Genomic DNA, 14,979 nt, shown 5'->3' with positions numbered 1-14,979 from the left:
TTCAACATGTATCAAATATTGCATTGTTTTCACTCCTCCCTGAAAACTCAAATCTGATTCATAAAGCAAGAGTAAAGCTACACTGACACAAAGAGAAAGGAATGCAACTCTGGATAGCCTCTCTTACAACAGAGTTATGTTTCCCATAGATTAGACACCTATGGGTGGTAAATATCAAAGTTAGATATAGCTTTAGAATCACAATAATAACACAAACATTAAAGTACAATAAGAAAAAAACTAGGACAATAGATAGATTTGGAGATGCCCCCTTAAGAGCTCCTATGTAAGGTTTTTGCCCCCTTTGAGATGGTCCCCCCTTAGTCCCGGTCCTGGAAGTCCTCCTCATTGAAGTCCGTGACACCGGACTGCTCCAGCAGGACTCGCAGCATCCCCTCCAGACGCGCGTTCTGTTCTCGGATGTTCTTCACCCCGCCCTTCAGTTTTGAGATGTCCTTCTGTAGCTTCTCTTGTGTCTCCATGACTTTCTCTATCTCATCCTAAACAAAGGTCAAGGTCAAGGTGAATATTGTTTTAAAACAGGACATAATTTAATACACAAGAAATGCATTTGGTATGGACATATGAATCAAACAATTTTTAACAATATTGTATACAATACAAAGTAAGTAAAGGAATTGTATCTTGCTCTTGCATAGTTTTAATATGTAAAAGGATTGTACACAGTGTCCAGGGCTTTAGAGATCAGTGTGATAAAAGATTCCCCTAATATCTCTGATTCTGTGAATACTTACCAGATCTGGATCCAGGGCTTTAGAGATTGCCTGTGATGACAGATCTCCAGCTTCAGCTCGAGCCAGAAGCTTCAGGGGGTTCAACGTCTTCCTGTTGGGTCTGTACGTGTCACATTTTGCCACAAATCGCCGCCTTATAAATTCTGGTACCACTCTCTCAACATCCAAAGCTAAATCAACCTGGAAAGAAACCCTGAGTCTTAACAAACAACCATGGGATAAACTCATTAACTTATTCAGTGCATTTTCCAAAACTTTTATGTCAGATTTTATTGAATATTTTCATGTTTTGGGTGACTACCTGCATAGCCATTCTCTTGAGAGCGGCCTGCTCCTGTACAGCTTTAATGTCGTCTACAGCCAAACCAACCTAGTGTGGAACAGAAGTCATGTACAGCAAGTACAGTTAATCTCTAAACAGTTACAAAGTTAACTCACAGACAAATCTGAATTCCACAAGGCTTTTATTTTATTACTATAATTTTTTGTTATGTAAAGTAAGAACATTGTAACTGAACAACAGGAAGAATGAATCAAAGAAGACACATGACTCAGAGAATTCTGAAATGAACCAATGAAATGACGTGACATAAAATGAAACTAATGAAATAAGACATGAAATAAAATGGAACCATTCAAATTACACACGACATAAAAAAATGAACCAATGAAAATAAAGATGACAGAAGTTGAACCAATGAAAAGACACATGACATAAGAATGAACCAATTAAAAGACACATGACATAGTCCTATGAACCGATTACTGTAAAGGACACATTACATAGGAATGAACCGATCGAAAGACACTTGACATACGAATGAACCAATCAAAAGACACATACCAGTAAGTTCATGATGATGATGGACATGATGATCATGAAGACGACGAACATGACGTAGGTGATTTCTGGGTAGTAGTCCAGCTGAGCACCGTAGAAGATTTCCTCGTACTCAAACTCTCCTATCATCATCACAGTCGTCTTTATTAGCGACTCCCACACCGTCGCAAAGGCATCCTATTAATAGAAACAGCTGCTTTAGGAATTCAAAAACTTATTTTATTTCATACATATGAACTCTCAAAAGAATACAGTGGTTTGAGCTTATCTCAACAAAGTATGTGTCTGCATACATAAAAATGTCTTTATGACAGATTCAGAATTTTTAACCTGGCAATGAGTTTATAATGAAACAAGAGGCCCAAGGGCCTTGAATCGCTCTTCTGATAAATTGTACAATCTATCACTTCTATTAGAAGCCTCCAACTCTATTAGTATCATAAGACCCAAAATGCATCAACTTACAAAGTTTGATAATATTTAGCAAGTTAAGACTGAAGATATTATAATTATAAAATACCATAAGTAGGTCACAGTGACCTACCTTTTGATTGAAATTTTCTGAGGACTCAAGATACATAAATTGACAAAGACTGATGATTCTAATTAAATAAGTACCTGAGATATTCAAAAGTAGGTCACCATGACTTACTTTTTGGTCAACATTCTCTGTAAACCCAAGATGCATCATCTGACAAAGTTTGACGATTCTAAGCCAATTAGTACCAGAGATAATTAAATATAGCCATCAAATGTCAAAAGTAGATCACGGTGACCTACTTTTCGGTCGACGTTATTCAAAAACCAAAAATGCCTAAACTGGCAAAATTTGAAGATTCTAAGCCAGTAAGTACCCGAGATATTCAAAATTAGGTCACCGTGACCTACTTCTTGTTGGACATTCAATGAAACCCTAAGATGCCTCAACTGACAAAGTTTGATAATTCCGAGCCAATAAGTACCAGATATAATTAAATATAGCCATAAAATGTCAAAAGTAGGTCACAGTGACCTACTTTTTAGTCGACGGTCACCGAAAACCTAAGGTGCCTCAACTGACCAAGTTTGATGATTCTAAGCTAATACATACCTGAGATATTCAAAAGATAGGTCACCGTGACCTACTTTTTGGTCGACATTCTCCGAAAACCCAAGATGCCTCAACTGACAAAGTTTGATGATTCTTAGCCAATAAGTGCCTGAGATACTAAAATATAGCCATAAAATGTCAAAAGTAGGTCACTGTGACCTAATTTTTGGTCGACAATCTCTGAAGACCCAAGATGCATCAACTGACAAAATTTGATCATTTTAGATCAATAAGTACCAGAGATACTTAATTTTAGTCACAAAAGGTCAAAAGTAGGTCACCATGACCTACTTTTTGGTCGTCACTCTCTGAAAACCCAAGATGCATCAACTCACAAAGTTTGATCATTCTAAGCCAATTAGTACTCTAGATACTTAAATAAAGCCATAAAATGTCAAAAGTAGGTCACCGTGACCTACTTTTTGGTCGTCACTCTCCGAAAACTAAATATGCATCAACTCTCAAAGTTTGATGATTCTAAGCCAATAAATATCTAAGATACTTAAATAAAGCCATAAAATGTCGAAAGTAGGTCACCGTGACCTATATTTTGGTCGACATTTTTCAAAGACCCAAGATGCATCTACTGACCAAGTTTGATGATTGTAGGTCTGAAGGTAATCAAAATTTGCGATTTAAACAATTTGAAAACAAATGTCAGCAAAATTCAAAAAGTAGGTCACAGTGACCTACTTTTTCATAAATATGTTTTAAAGTCCTAAGATGCATCAAAGTACAAGATTTGATGTTTCTAAACCTCACAGTGTCTGAAATAATGGGATTTAATGTTTTTAAAAGGATAAGTCACATAGTTCAAAGAGTAGGTCACGGTGACCTACTTTTAAGTTGACAGTGTTTGAAGACCCAAGATACATCAACTGACAAAGTTTGATGATCATAGGCCTTAAAGTGTCCAAAATATGCCTTCAAATCAATTTGAAAACAAATCCCCGCAAAATTTAAAAAGTAGGTCACCGTGACCTACTTTTGAGTTAACATGATGTGAAGTCGTAAGATGCATCAACTTACAAGATTTGATGATCCTAGTCCTCATAGTAAGCAAAATATACACATTTTTATTAATTGTAAATTTAGGTCAACTTTGAAGTGACCTTGAGACCACGCCCTTTGCCCCAGGGTCATGCCTTGAACAATTTTTAATCTTCAACATATCCTGATCCTTGTATGTAAGTTTGGTGAAAATCTGCCTGGTGGTTCTGGAGAAGAAGATTTTTTAGCAACCAGTACTTTTGGTTTTGTTTTCCTGATTATCTCCCCTTGTTTTAGGGTCCCAACCCTTATTTTGGTATAAATGGTAGCCCTTGGGCCAAGGATACCCTTGACAAATTTGACACTGATTGGCCAAGGGGTTCTTGAGTTATGGCCCATATTCTAAAAAGTTAACGCACACCGCACAAATGGCCATAGCATTAGCTCTTTGAGCCTTTGGCTCAGAAGAGCTAATGAGAGTTATAAAACTTGATTTGAGAATTTAAAGTAATTAAAAATATATTGTAAACCAACTTTCATTTGCATCAGCTTTTATTTGCGATTTGTCAGTTTAAAATCAATCCGCGAACATTAATTTTTGCAAATGAGGAATTATTCTATACAAAGAAAAATAAATGGTTTGTGGTGATTTATATTTGTATTTCTAGTAGGTCGTGAAACTCGCGAATATTTATGGCAAATGAATAAAAGTTGTTTTACAACAATCTTGCATTTGAAACAAAATGAGAGTTATCTAACCTGGCTTTGCAGTAGACAGTAGAATCCTAAACCAAAGGCAACAATGAACAGAAAGAAGACAAGAGCGAACTGCATGAAGGTGTTGAGGATGTCCTTAAACATGACCACGTAGATTCCGAATCGCGGGAACTTCTGGAGGAAGAGAACCAGGTTAATCCAACAGAGGAAGATTGCTACAGCTCCTACCGACCACTGCCATGTCTGTAAAAAAAATTATTTTAACAGAGGTTACATATGCATACACATAACGATGCATACACATAACGTATCAATTTCAAGTATAAAAGTAATATCATTTTTTTAAAAAATTTTTTCATCACGTTTTGATTTTATGGATTTCGGGTCTCAGAATATTTTTTCACTATTTCTTAAATGCTTTCTTTTAATTTCATTAAAATTCTATCAAAATAATAATATAATTTCAGTAAAACAAGAGACCCATGGGCCACATCGCTCACCTGAGCACCAAGGGTAGGACTAGTATAAAATGGTTTTTTAATGTAAAGTTTAAATCCAAAAGTAGTCCCATGACCAATCATGGATTTGCTATTTTTTAGAAAATTACTGAGAAGAAGATTTTTAAAGAATTTTCCTATATATTTCTATGTAAAACTTTGGTCGGCCATTTTGGCCCCGCCCTACCCCCGGGGGTCATGATTTAAACAAACTTGAATCTACACTACCTGAACATGCTTCCATATAAATATGATGAATAATGGCTTTGTCATTCTTGAGAAGAAGATTTTTAAAGAATTTTCCTATATATCTCTATGTAAAACCTTGGTCGGCCATTTTGGCTCCGCCCTACCCCCGGGGGTCATGATTTGAACAAACTTGAATCTACACTACCTGAGCATGCTTCCATATAAATATGATGAATTATGGCTATGTCATTCTTGAGAAGAAGACTTTTAAAGAATTTTCCTATATGGCTTTGTCATTCTTGAGAAGAAGATTTTTAAAGAATTTTCCTATATATTTCTATGTAAAACTTTGGTTGGCCATTTTGGCCCCGCTCTACCCCCGGGGGTCATGATTTGAACAAAATTGAATCTACACTACCTGAGCATGCTTCCATATAAATATGATGAATAATGGCTTTGTCATTCTTGAGAAGAAGATTTTTAAAGAATTTTCCAATATATTTCTATGTAAAACTTTGGTCGGCCATTTTGGCCCCGCCCTACCCCCAGGGGTCATGATTTGAACAAAATTGAATCTACACAACCTGAGCATGCTTCCATATAAATATGATGAATTATGGCTTTGTCATTCTTGAGAAGAAGATTTTTAAAGAATTTTCCTATATATTTCTATGTAAAACTTTGGTCGACCATTTTGGCCCTGCCCTACCCCCGGGGGTCATGATTTTAACAAACTTGAATCTACACTACATGAGCATGCTTCCATATAAATATGATGAATTATGGCTTTGTCATTCTTGAGAAGAAGATTTTTAAAGAATTTTCCTATATATTTCTATGTAAAACTTTGGTCGACCATTTTGGCCCCGCCCTACCCCGGGGGGTCATGATTTGAACAAACTTGAATCTACACTACATGAGCATGCTCCCATATAAATATGATGAATTATGGCTTTGTCATTCTTGAGAAGAAGATTTTTAAAGAATTTTCCTACATATTTCTATGTAAAACTTTGGTCGGCCATTTTGGCCCCGCCCTACCCCCGGGGGTCATGATTTGAACAAACTTGAATCTACACTACCTGAGGATGTTTCCCCATAAGTTTCATCTTTCCTGGCACAGTGGTTCTTGAGAAGAAGATTTTTAAAATATACCACTAAATTTTCATTAATTCCCAATTATCTCCCCTTGAATAAGGGCGTGGCCCTTCCTTTGAACAAACTTGAATCCCCTTCACCCAAGGATACTTTGTGGCAAGTTTGGCTGAAATTGGCCCAGCGGTTCTTGAGAAGAAGTCGAAAATGTGAAAAGTTTACAGACAGACGGACAGACAGACGGACGCCGGACAAAATGTGATCAGAAAAGCTCACTTGAGCCTTCGGCTCAGGTGAGCTAACAAGAATACTTCCTTATGATATTTAGTGTATAAATGTCCACTTACAAATCTGAATCCCGTGGACTTCTGACAACTCTCAAAGTCGATAACGAGGAGTAGGGCACACACATAGGTCACCCACTCTATCAAGTTCTCAAAGCCCAGGTACTGTAGCTTGGCCTGATAGATCTGTAACAGCTGTAACACAAACAATAATACTGTATATCAATTAAACAAAGCCCAGGTACTGTAACTTAGCCTGGTAGAACTGTAATAGCTGAAACACAAACAATAATACTGTATATCAAGTGAGACAAACTCTAGTTTTGGGCCTAGGTTTGCTGGTTTAGATTTTGGGCATGGCCTAACACTCTGTCTAGTCTTGTTACATGTTTTAAAGAGAACTTGTAATCTGCTATTAGAGAGTAATAATCATTTCCTCCTGTAGCATTCTTGTTTCTTTCTGCATTTTTTTCTGTTTTCAAAATTGGGAACATAATTAATAAAATATTGTCAATTTAAAATCATTAAAATTTAAGGATATCTCTTTATATATACAACAGTACTATTTTTTTTGGATGTCAAACACCTTACCTCTCTGAGTAAGTTCCATGCTGCCAGACCCATAATGACGTATTTCCCGATCGTAGCGAAGAGTGGCTGGTCAAACATATCTTTGCTGGGGTCATGGAGAGTTAGAGCTTTTGCACAGGCAGTCTTTTCTGGGGTACTTGATGAAATGCTCGAGTCATTTCTCTTTAATTGCTCATATCTAGAAAAAAAGATGCATTGAGTGATAGGGTGACTAAAAACAAATTCCTATATAAACCTCCAAGCAATTTTAACAGCATTTTACCCAATCGTTATATTTTCTGAATTTTTATTTCATGTGAATCTAACTGCTCTAGAACAAACAATTATACTTTTCATCAAAAAGAAACTTTTTGTTTAATATATATTTTTGCCCATGATTTTTAACCTACACTTCAAATGGAGGATCTGTCTGGACGACGTAGCCCGTGAGAAATACCAGAAAGATGGCATAGATGAGAAAGTTGATGTAGTAGAACGTCCGCCCAAAGCTGTTCCACTTGTGTCGAAGTAAAGCATTCACCAAGGGATGAGCCAGTAGGTCCTCGCGCTTAGAATCCACCTACAGTGGCAAATAGAGGTATTTAAATGAAAGAGTACCAAATAAATTTTAAGCAAAATATGGAGCCTTATTTAGTACTTTGCCAATTAGATGAACTAATTTTACTTGCAATTTTCAGAGAGAGGAACAAAATCTTAACTTGAATAGAAGTATCATTTTCAAAGACTTGGAAATTTTTAAAAAAATTTTATTCTAAGTAAAAGTAAAGCCAGCACTGTTATTCAATTTTTCCCAACCAATAAGGTGAAAAATCAATGAATCCATGCATTTATGAATCAATCAATAATTTCCCCTTGAGTTGCAAGTAATATTGACCTACCATTATAATGAGTGGATGGTTGTTCTTTAATTCGCTGGAGTCGGACGTGTATGGTCGGGCCGACACATTGAGTGTGAAGTCCTCATTGTAAACACTCCCTGTACAAAAATATCATAGAGTCAGTATTATGTACGAAAATATCATAAAGTCAGTATTCTGTACAAAAATATCACAGAGTCAAGATTAAAAATCTTCCCTAACTGTTTGTACACCATAGAAAACATTAAATGTCTAAAATCTGTTCAAACTTCAAGTCCTTTTTCTGAACACATTCACAACAGATGGTGATCACCCTTACAAAGACCAACTCAGAATTTATACAATGACTACGAGAAAAGACAACATCAAAACACTTCACAAAAAATAAAATAAATCTTTCTTTGGAATCAGTCGCTCCTAAAAATAATAATTTAAAAACATTCCCACAAGTAAAAGGAACACATTTTTAAACATCTTGACCTATAGACTATTATATTAGCTATTTTTTGTCAAATCACGTATATTAAAGACGTACAACACACTGGGGGAGATAACTCTTGCGATTTCAATTGAACGTTTGACGTGACGTCAAATATAACGTCAAAAATAAAGCGTCAAAACGACGAGTAAAACGATCCCGATGTATATCAAGATTTCATGAAAGAAAATTGGGATATGGGGCTTGGCTGTGATTGTGCGTACCATACTCAATCAATAAGTACTTTTTTAATTAACCCGATTAAACTCCGTAAAAAGCAAAACATAAAATACCATCCCTTAATGTTTATTTCATTTCATTTCATATACAATAAATTGTATTTTTGATCAAAGCGCAGCATTTTTTTTTATTCTGAAAATTTTATTTTATATTGCCGAAATTCTCATTATGTACAGTTGGCTATATAACATTCTGATTAATGGTCTACATTACAATTTGTGCATTTACGATATAAATATTGTTTTTCTTCTTTAATTAAATAAAACAACAATAAATAAACAAAAAAAAAAAAAAAAAAAAACAAACTTTTTACAATGTAAAATCGATGTTTTTCTCAGACCCTTACTGATCAAAGAGGAACAACTCTGAAAATGTAGGAGATGTTTATTTTCTTCCCTTTATTCACGGTTTTCCACAGAATCAGCTACATTTAAAGCAAGACCTGATAAATCCGAGAATTGAATACTATAGACCTCATATACACAATGTAAGTATAGAATATTGAAAAGAATTGTTCACTTGTACTGAAATTATCTGCATTTATGAATATCCTATTGCGGAAAATCGTCTGACTTTCTGTCAACAATGTCGGTTCGCATTTCCTCGAATCAAAACAAAACGTAGCCTATAAGATTTTGAAAAATATCAAAGTGCGATTTGATAAAAATTGAAATAGATGAAGAGTTTAATGTTTGATATTTTGAAGTTAATGTGGACGAATACAGAATTTTCATTTTAACTTTAGAAGCGACGACATTGAAAGAAATGCGTATACATGTACAATATCATGAGGGGTGTACATCTATGCAAATGTCGATGTATCCCAGCGGTCACATACTGTCTCGTTTGAAATAATGACATGAAAGAAACTACAATTATTCCATTTATATCACAAGAGAGTTGAACATACATCATTTTTTAATGAATAAAATTAAAGAAATAAAATTAAAAATCAACATATTCAAGTTCAACAAAACTTGAATATTGGTATCCAGGTTTCATGTGATATGGAATGCTTAACGCGGGTGTTGCTAAAACGCGGAACGGAAAACGGAACGGAAAGCGGAACGGAACGGAAAACGGAATATATTATTTTGGATTAAATCACGTAAAATACAAAAATTTTATCACAAACAATACATCTTATACAAATTCAATCCCCCACTATTAAATACAAGTTGATTTAGTCATGCTCAGTCTCTTAATTACGAAAATCGCTGACATGGCAGTGACGTAGATTCGAATTTGAAAGGGGGGGGCTTACTTGATAAGCATTTCACAAGCAAATAAAAAAAAAAAATCAAAATCAAAAAGAAGACAATTGTTTGACTCGGGAGGGGGGGGGGGAGGGTAAGTTCCAAATCCATCTTTCAGTACTATTTTTTACACAAACTTACTACATCAATTACATTATAACAAAAATTGTGCGGATGTCAATGAACATTTCTTTAGTAAAAATGGATATGACCGGAAAAAATTGGGGGGGGGGGTATTTAATATAAAGTTGAACTATGGAAAGAGAAATAAAATTAAAAAAAATATAATTATCAAGATTACGTTTAGGGCAACCCCTTCCGGCAAGCTCGAATAAACACCTCTTATGTAATACTGGTTGTTGAAATTTTATACAAAATAGAGTCACTTTCTATATATTTAAATTCTGGATAGATAAAGTTGGAATACTTTCCTTTGGTAGGTTAAGGGTAGCAATGTTTACATTCAATGAAGTTAAAGTTTATTTGCATGCAGTACATGTGTGTTTGTTTGTTTTTATTTTTTGGGGGGGGGGGGGGGGGTAAATGAATGACCCCGTTATACATTTGATTTGTTTTTCCGTTCATCGGACTAAGAAATTGCAAAAGCCCCCTCCCTTTTGTGTCCAAAATGTACATAAGATTTTATAAATTTATTTTTTAATGTGGCTGTGGGCCCCTACCCAGACCCCAAACTGTCCCTCCCCATTTCAAGATTCCAGGATTCGCCACTGCTTGCATAATCTGAACGTCAAAAATAGCTATTTTTAGCCGGGCTTATTGCTCAAAGAGCAATTGCCGGCTTATGTGATCCTGTTCAAGGCAGGATGTTGACCCCATAGTCGCCATTTTAAAGTTACGTGCAAAAATATAGTTCTTACTCTCAACCGCTTTTGAGATAATACAAACGCTAAATAAAGCAACAAAAATAAAACGAAGTTTTATCTATATAAAATAAACATTAGTAGTAATGACTTTGAAAACTTTATAAGTCAAAGAACATAGTTCATTAGCGTAAGGATTTTTGATAATCACTGTTACCTTAGTTCTCTACACATAGAGGGAACCAGACTGGCCTGTTTGTTTACATTCAGCTGCGGTACCAGATTAATTCTGATTCTGACAAAATCGGACCGTGGTATTAGGATTGAAAAATTCACTGTCAGTGTCTTATCATTTATATTGATTGATTTAAAATAATTTTTTCATCAGAATATAAACGTGATTCATGTACGAAATCCATTCTACTCTGTAAATGAGCCCGGCTCTCTGTACTTCTGAGTACTTTGATTGTCTTTGCAAACACAAGCGTCTAAAGCAAATTGAAAGGGGGAGGCTAAGTGAAAGAAAAAAAAAATTCCAACGTACAAGAAAACTTGGCAAGCAAAAAAAGGAAAAAGGGAAATACGTCCTTTGCCCAAACACGAAAATCCCAGGGAGGGATCGCGCTTTCTTTCAGTACCAAATATTTTCCAAACACTATCACTTAACCTTCCTTGATCTAATCTGCGACGTGCCTGTTGAAAGTATGTGTGTGTGTGTGTGTGGGGGGGGGGGTTACGCTCCAATGTTCATTGCCTATATTATGGTTACCTTCTCAAAAAAGGGGGTTCCCCGGTTCCGACGCTTTTGACAAATATTTATGCATGTACATACTAGTAGTCTTTTTTTCCTTCTGCCTATTTCAAGAAATATCTTTTTTTAATGATTGAGCTTTCTTTAAAAAAAACAAAAACAATTTGTATGAAACGCTCAGATGAATACTAGTACTTGGGACTCTGAGTCTAGTCAGTACGTATTTTATAGACCATGATCACTTGTACATAAGTTCTGAGCGGAGGGTGTGTATAATTCATAAATATATTATAGTTTACAATAAATTTTTATTAGATATGACTTTTACATAAAAATTTTTTCCGTTTTCCGTTCCGTTCCGCTTTCCGTTCCGTTTTCCGTTCCGCGTTTTAGCAACACCCTGCTTAACGCATACATATATGAACTAAACACTAAAATCCTTCAGTAATTTTTTCCTGATACATATAAAAAGAGTAGTCAATATTTATTCTGCATTCATGAATTTAAAAACTAATGCATACCTTCGGGATTCAAATGACGAAATACCAGTATATTTGCACTGTAAACGACGTTTCGTCAAACGCAAATGGTCTGCGACGCAAAAAAGGAAGGGGTGGGGGTGATAGGGGTATTCAAAAATTGCCTAAAAATCTACATTTAAATAAGCTTTACATATAAGAACTTTTAAATTTGTTAGTTAATATATTTTTGAAGCAAAAGCAATATTCCAATTGAATTTTTTTAATGTGTATTTGTAGATTCATAAAACAAAGTGATCGACCGCGGTCGGAAAGACGCGCGGGAACGTGATTTATTGAGAAAGGGGGAGGGGGTAATTTTCCGCTATTAAATCAAAACTGGTCGTACAAAAATTATGCAAAAAATTATGAAGATTATTTTTACTACCAGCTACCTAAAGAAAGTTTTTTACCAAAATTAAACGACAGGTTTTTTCACAAAAAAAATTTGAATTTGAAAAATACGCAATTTTCAAGGCTTAGATAATTCATAGTTTTTCAGTTTAAGGCCTTTAAAAATTATTTTAATGATATGTATATCAAAAAGATGACTATGTTTTTGTGTTAAATGGTTAAAGGAATAAGCCAATGAAATTTGACATTTATATCTAACCCGGCTTTTTTGAAAATCAAGGTTTAAGTAGTTCATTGATTAAAACTTTTCTCTCCTTGTAAACAACTAAAGGGTGGTAACTTTTGGAAGTTCCTGTCCAAAAACCACTCGAACGATTTTGTCCAAAATGTGCATACGTACAGTAGATATAGTCATGTACTAAATATACAAAAATAACGAAAATTAAACGACAGGAATTTTTTGGGGTAGGTGTGTTGTACATCCTTAATATTTCCTGAAAATAACTCTTTTTCAAACTTCAACGTCTTCTTTTATTGACAAATTGCCTTCTCTAAACAAATTGATACGGATAAAGTTTTTTCAATTTTTTTTTATCTTCCCCAACTTTTGAAGTATTTATCCAATTACAAAGATCATAATGCTGCAAATAAATAGTAGTCTCTGATGCATTTAAACTCAAAAAGAAGTAATACTGGTACAAGTAAACTAAAATTTAAAACAAAAGATACAAGTATACACTAAGTCTTAAACTTAAATTTTGAAACACAAGCTACCAAACTGAACATTTTTTTTTCCATTCCTGACAATAAACTGCTTTAGAAATCTCACCCGTCATCCTTCCCCGCTCTGCAGGCATGCAAAAAGCATAAAACATGCATAGCAAAACAAGGCAAAAAAATAAATAGGTACTAATCACTTAGCATGCTATAATATGTCTACATGAGCAAGGTTCATTTTATCAAACCAAAAGAGAACAAGCAGCCTATTCAAATGAATACAACTTTCCACAGCCCAAAATCTTTGTTTTACAAATTTAAAACAAAAACAATTTATCATAATTTCTAAAATATTTTCTCTATTCACAAAGTTAACACAGCCTATCCTGACCCCTCATTCGTTTCTCTCCCCCACCCCCTCTTTCATACATCCACATGATCCGGACTCCTCAATTGTTCCTCTTCCCACAGCTAATCCTATTCTCTCACATACTTCCCCCACTTCGGTCATCTACTGATTCACTTTTCCACTTTTCCCCTCTTCCCCCCTCCTTTTTTTTATCAAACACTCAGCAGATCCAGACCCTTCTCTATCAAACACTGACCTGACCCAGACCCTTCACTAGTTCCTCCCTCTGTCCAGTTGGAGTACGTATCATCCAGGAACTCATAGTTAAATGTACACTTGTAGTCAGGGTGCTCTGGGTTCCTATTGTTTGTCGTCATACAGCGAAGAAACGCCTCCTCTGCTATTTCTGTAAAAATAAAAAAATATACTCTCTAGTTTGGGTCATCACAATACTTTTGATTTACTTCTCATTAATAAAATGAAATTATCTAATCACAAATAAATACCTCTCTTTTTGCAAACTTAAAAGAAAACTATAAAGTTTAACAATTACCAGGTAATTTAAAAATCAAATAATTTTCTTGTCGAGTTAGTTTTCTGATGTTTGTAAATATTTTCATTCATTATAATAAATGTTGACCTGGCATCTTCTTGATTAGTTTCCTCAGTGTGGTACCTAGCCCTGTCACTATGTCTAGTGTCTCATTTATTATTATTAATAGATACTGACTTTGCATTTTCTTGATGAGTTTTCTCATTGGAGTGGTACCTAGCCCTGTCGCTATGTCTTGTGTCTCATTTATTGTTATAGATACTGACCTGACATATTCTTGATGAGTTTTCTCATTGGAGTGGTACGTAGCCATGTGGCTATGTCTAAGGTCTCATTTATTATTATAGATACTGACCTGGCATTTTCTTGATGAGTTTTCTCATTGGAGTGGTACGTAGCCATGTGGCTATGTCTAAGGTCTCATTTATTATTATAGATACTGACCTGGCATTTTCTTTATGAGTTTTCTCATTGGTGTGGTACGTAGCCCTGTTGCTATGTCTGGGGTCTCGTTCCTCATGGCTTCCTCCCATTTGTCACTGTTTATGATGACCGATGCAACATCACTGGAATAAAATTAGATACAAGTGTAAAAATAAAGCACTTTAAACAAATACAGCAGAATGAGGTCAATCAAGTCTTCTTCTTTACTGATTGATGTCTAATTCTTCATGTCTTACTGCTCTATAGACCTAGCTTACAATGAAATAAATAATGATTGTTACATACAGTAAACTGGTGTAACATGCAGTTTATTGGTTGTGACTTACGGTTTATTGGTCGTGACTTACGGTTTATTGGCCATGATTTACAGTTTATTGGTCGTGACTTACGGTTTATTGTTGTCAATAGCCAGATCAAGACAATTGTTTCCATCCGTGTCTCGTTGTGACACATTAGCGTTGTGTTCCAGTAAACATTTCACAACATCAGCATGTCCGTAACGAGAGGCCAGATGAAGGGGGGTGGTCTACAAAATTACATACATTTACATGTATTCATCAAACACTTGAGCAATAAAAGTAACCAAATTTTT

General features: G+C 35.1%; 1 protein-coding gene across 1 annotated transcript; it reads right to left on the bottom strand.

Annotated features, from left to right (window-relative positions):
• Window positions 1-11: 11 nt before the first annotated feature.
• LOC134269430 (transient receptor potential cation channel subfamily A member 1 homolog) lies at window positions 12-14,913 on the bottom strand (the record flags this gene model as incomplete). The annotated part of the gene is made up of 12 exons (XM_062751626.1): window positions 12-500; window positions 756-935; window positions 1,057-1,125; window positions 1,600-1,773; window positions 4,436-4,636; window positions 6,522-6,653; window positions 7,050-7,227; window positions 7,439-7,608; window positions 7,928-8,025; window positions 13,647-13,796; window positions 14,388-14,509; window positions 14,777-14,913. Coding segments are annotated over 12 exons (1,791 nt in total), but the record flags the coding sequence as incomplete, so codon positions are not given.
• Window positions 14,914-14,979: the final 66 nt, after the last annotated feature.

This window comes from Saccostrea cucullata, unplaced genomic scaffold, assembly GCF_032062105.1.
Source record: "Saccostrea cucullata isolate Sc308-1 unplaced genomic scaffold, CSIRO_AGI_Scuc_v1 ctg19946, whole genome shotgun sequence".
NCBI lineage: Eukaryota > Metazoa > Mollusca > Bivalvia > Ostreida > Ostreidae > Saccostrea > Saccostrea cuccullata.
Note: the sequence above shows the minus strand (reverse complement) of the source record. Positions and strands in the feature narration are given on the sequence as shown.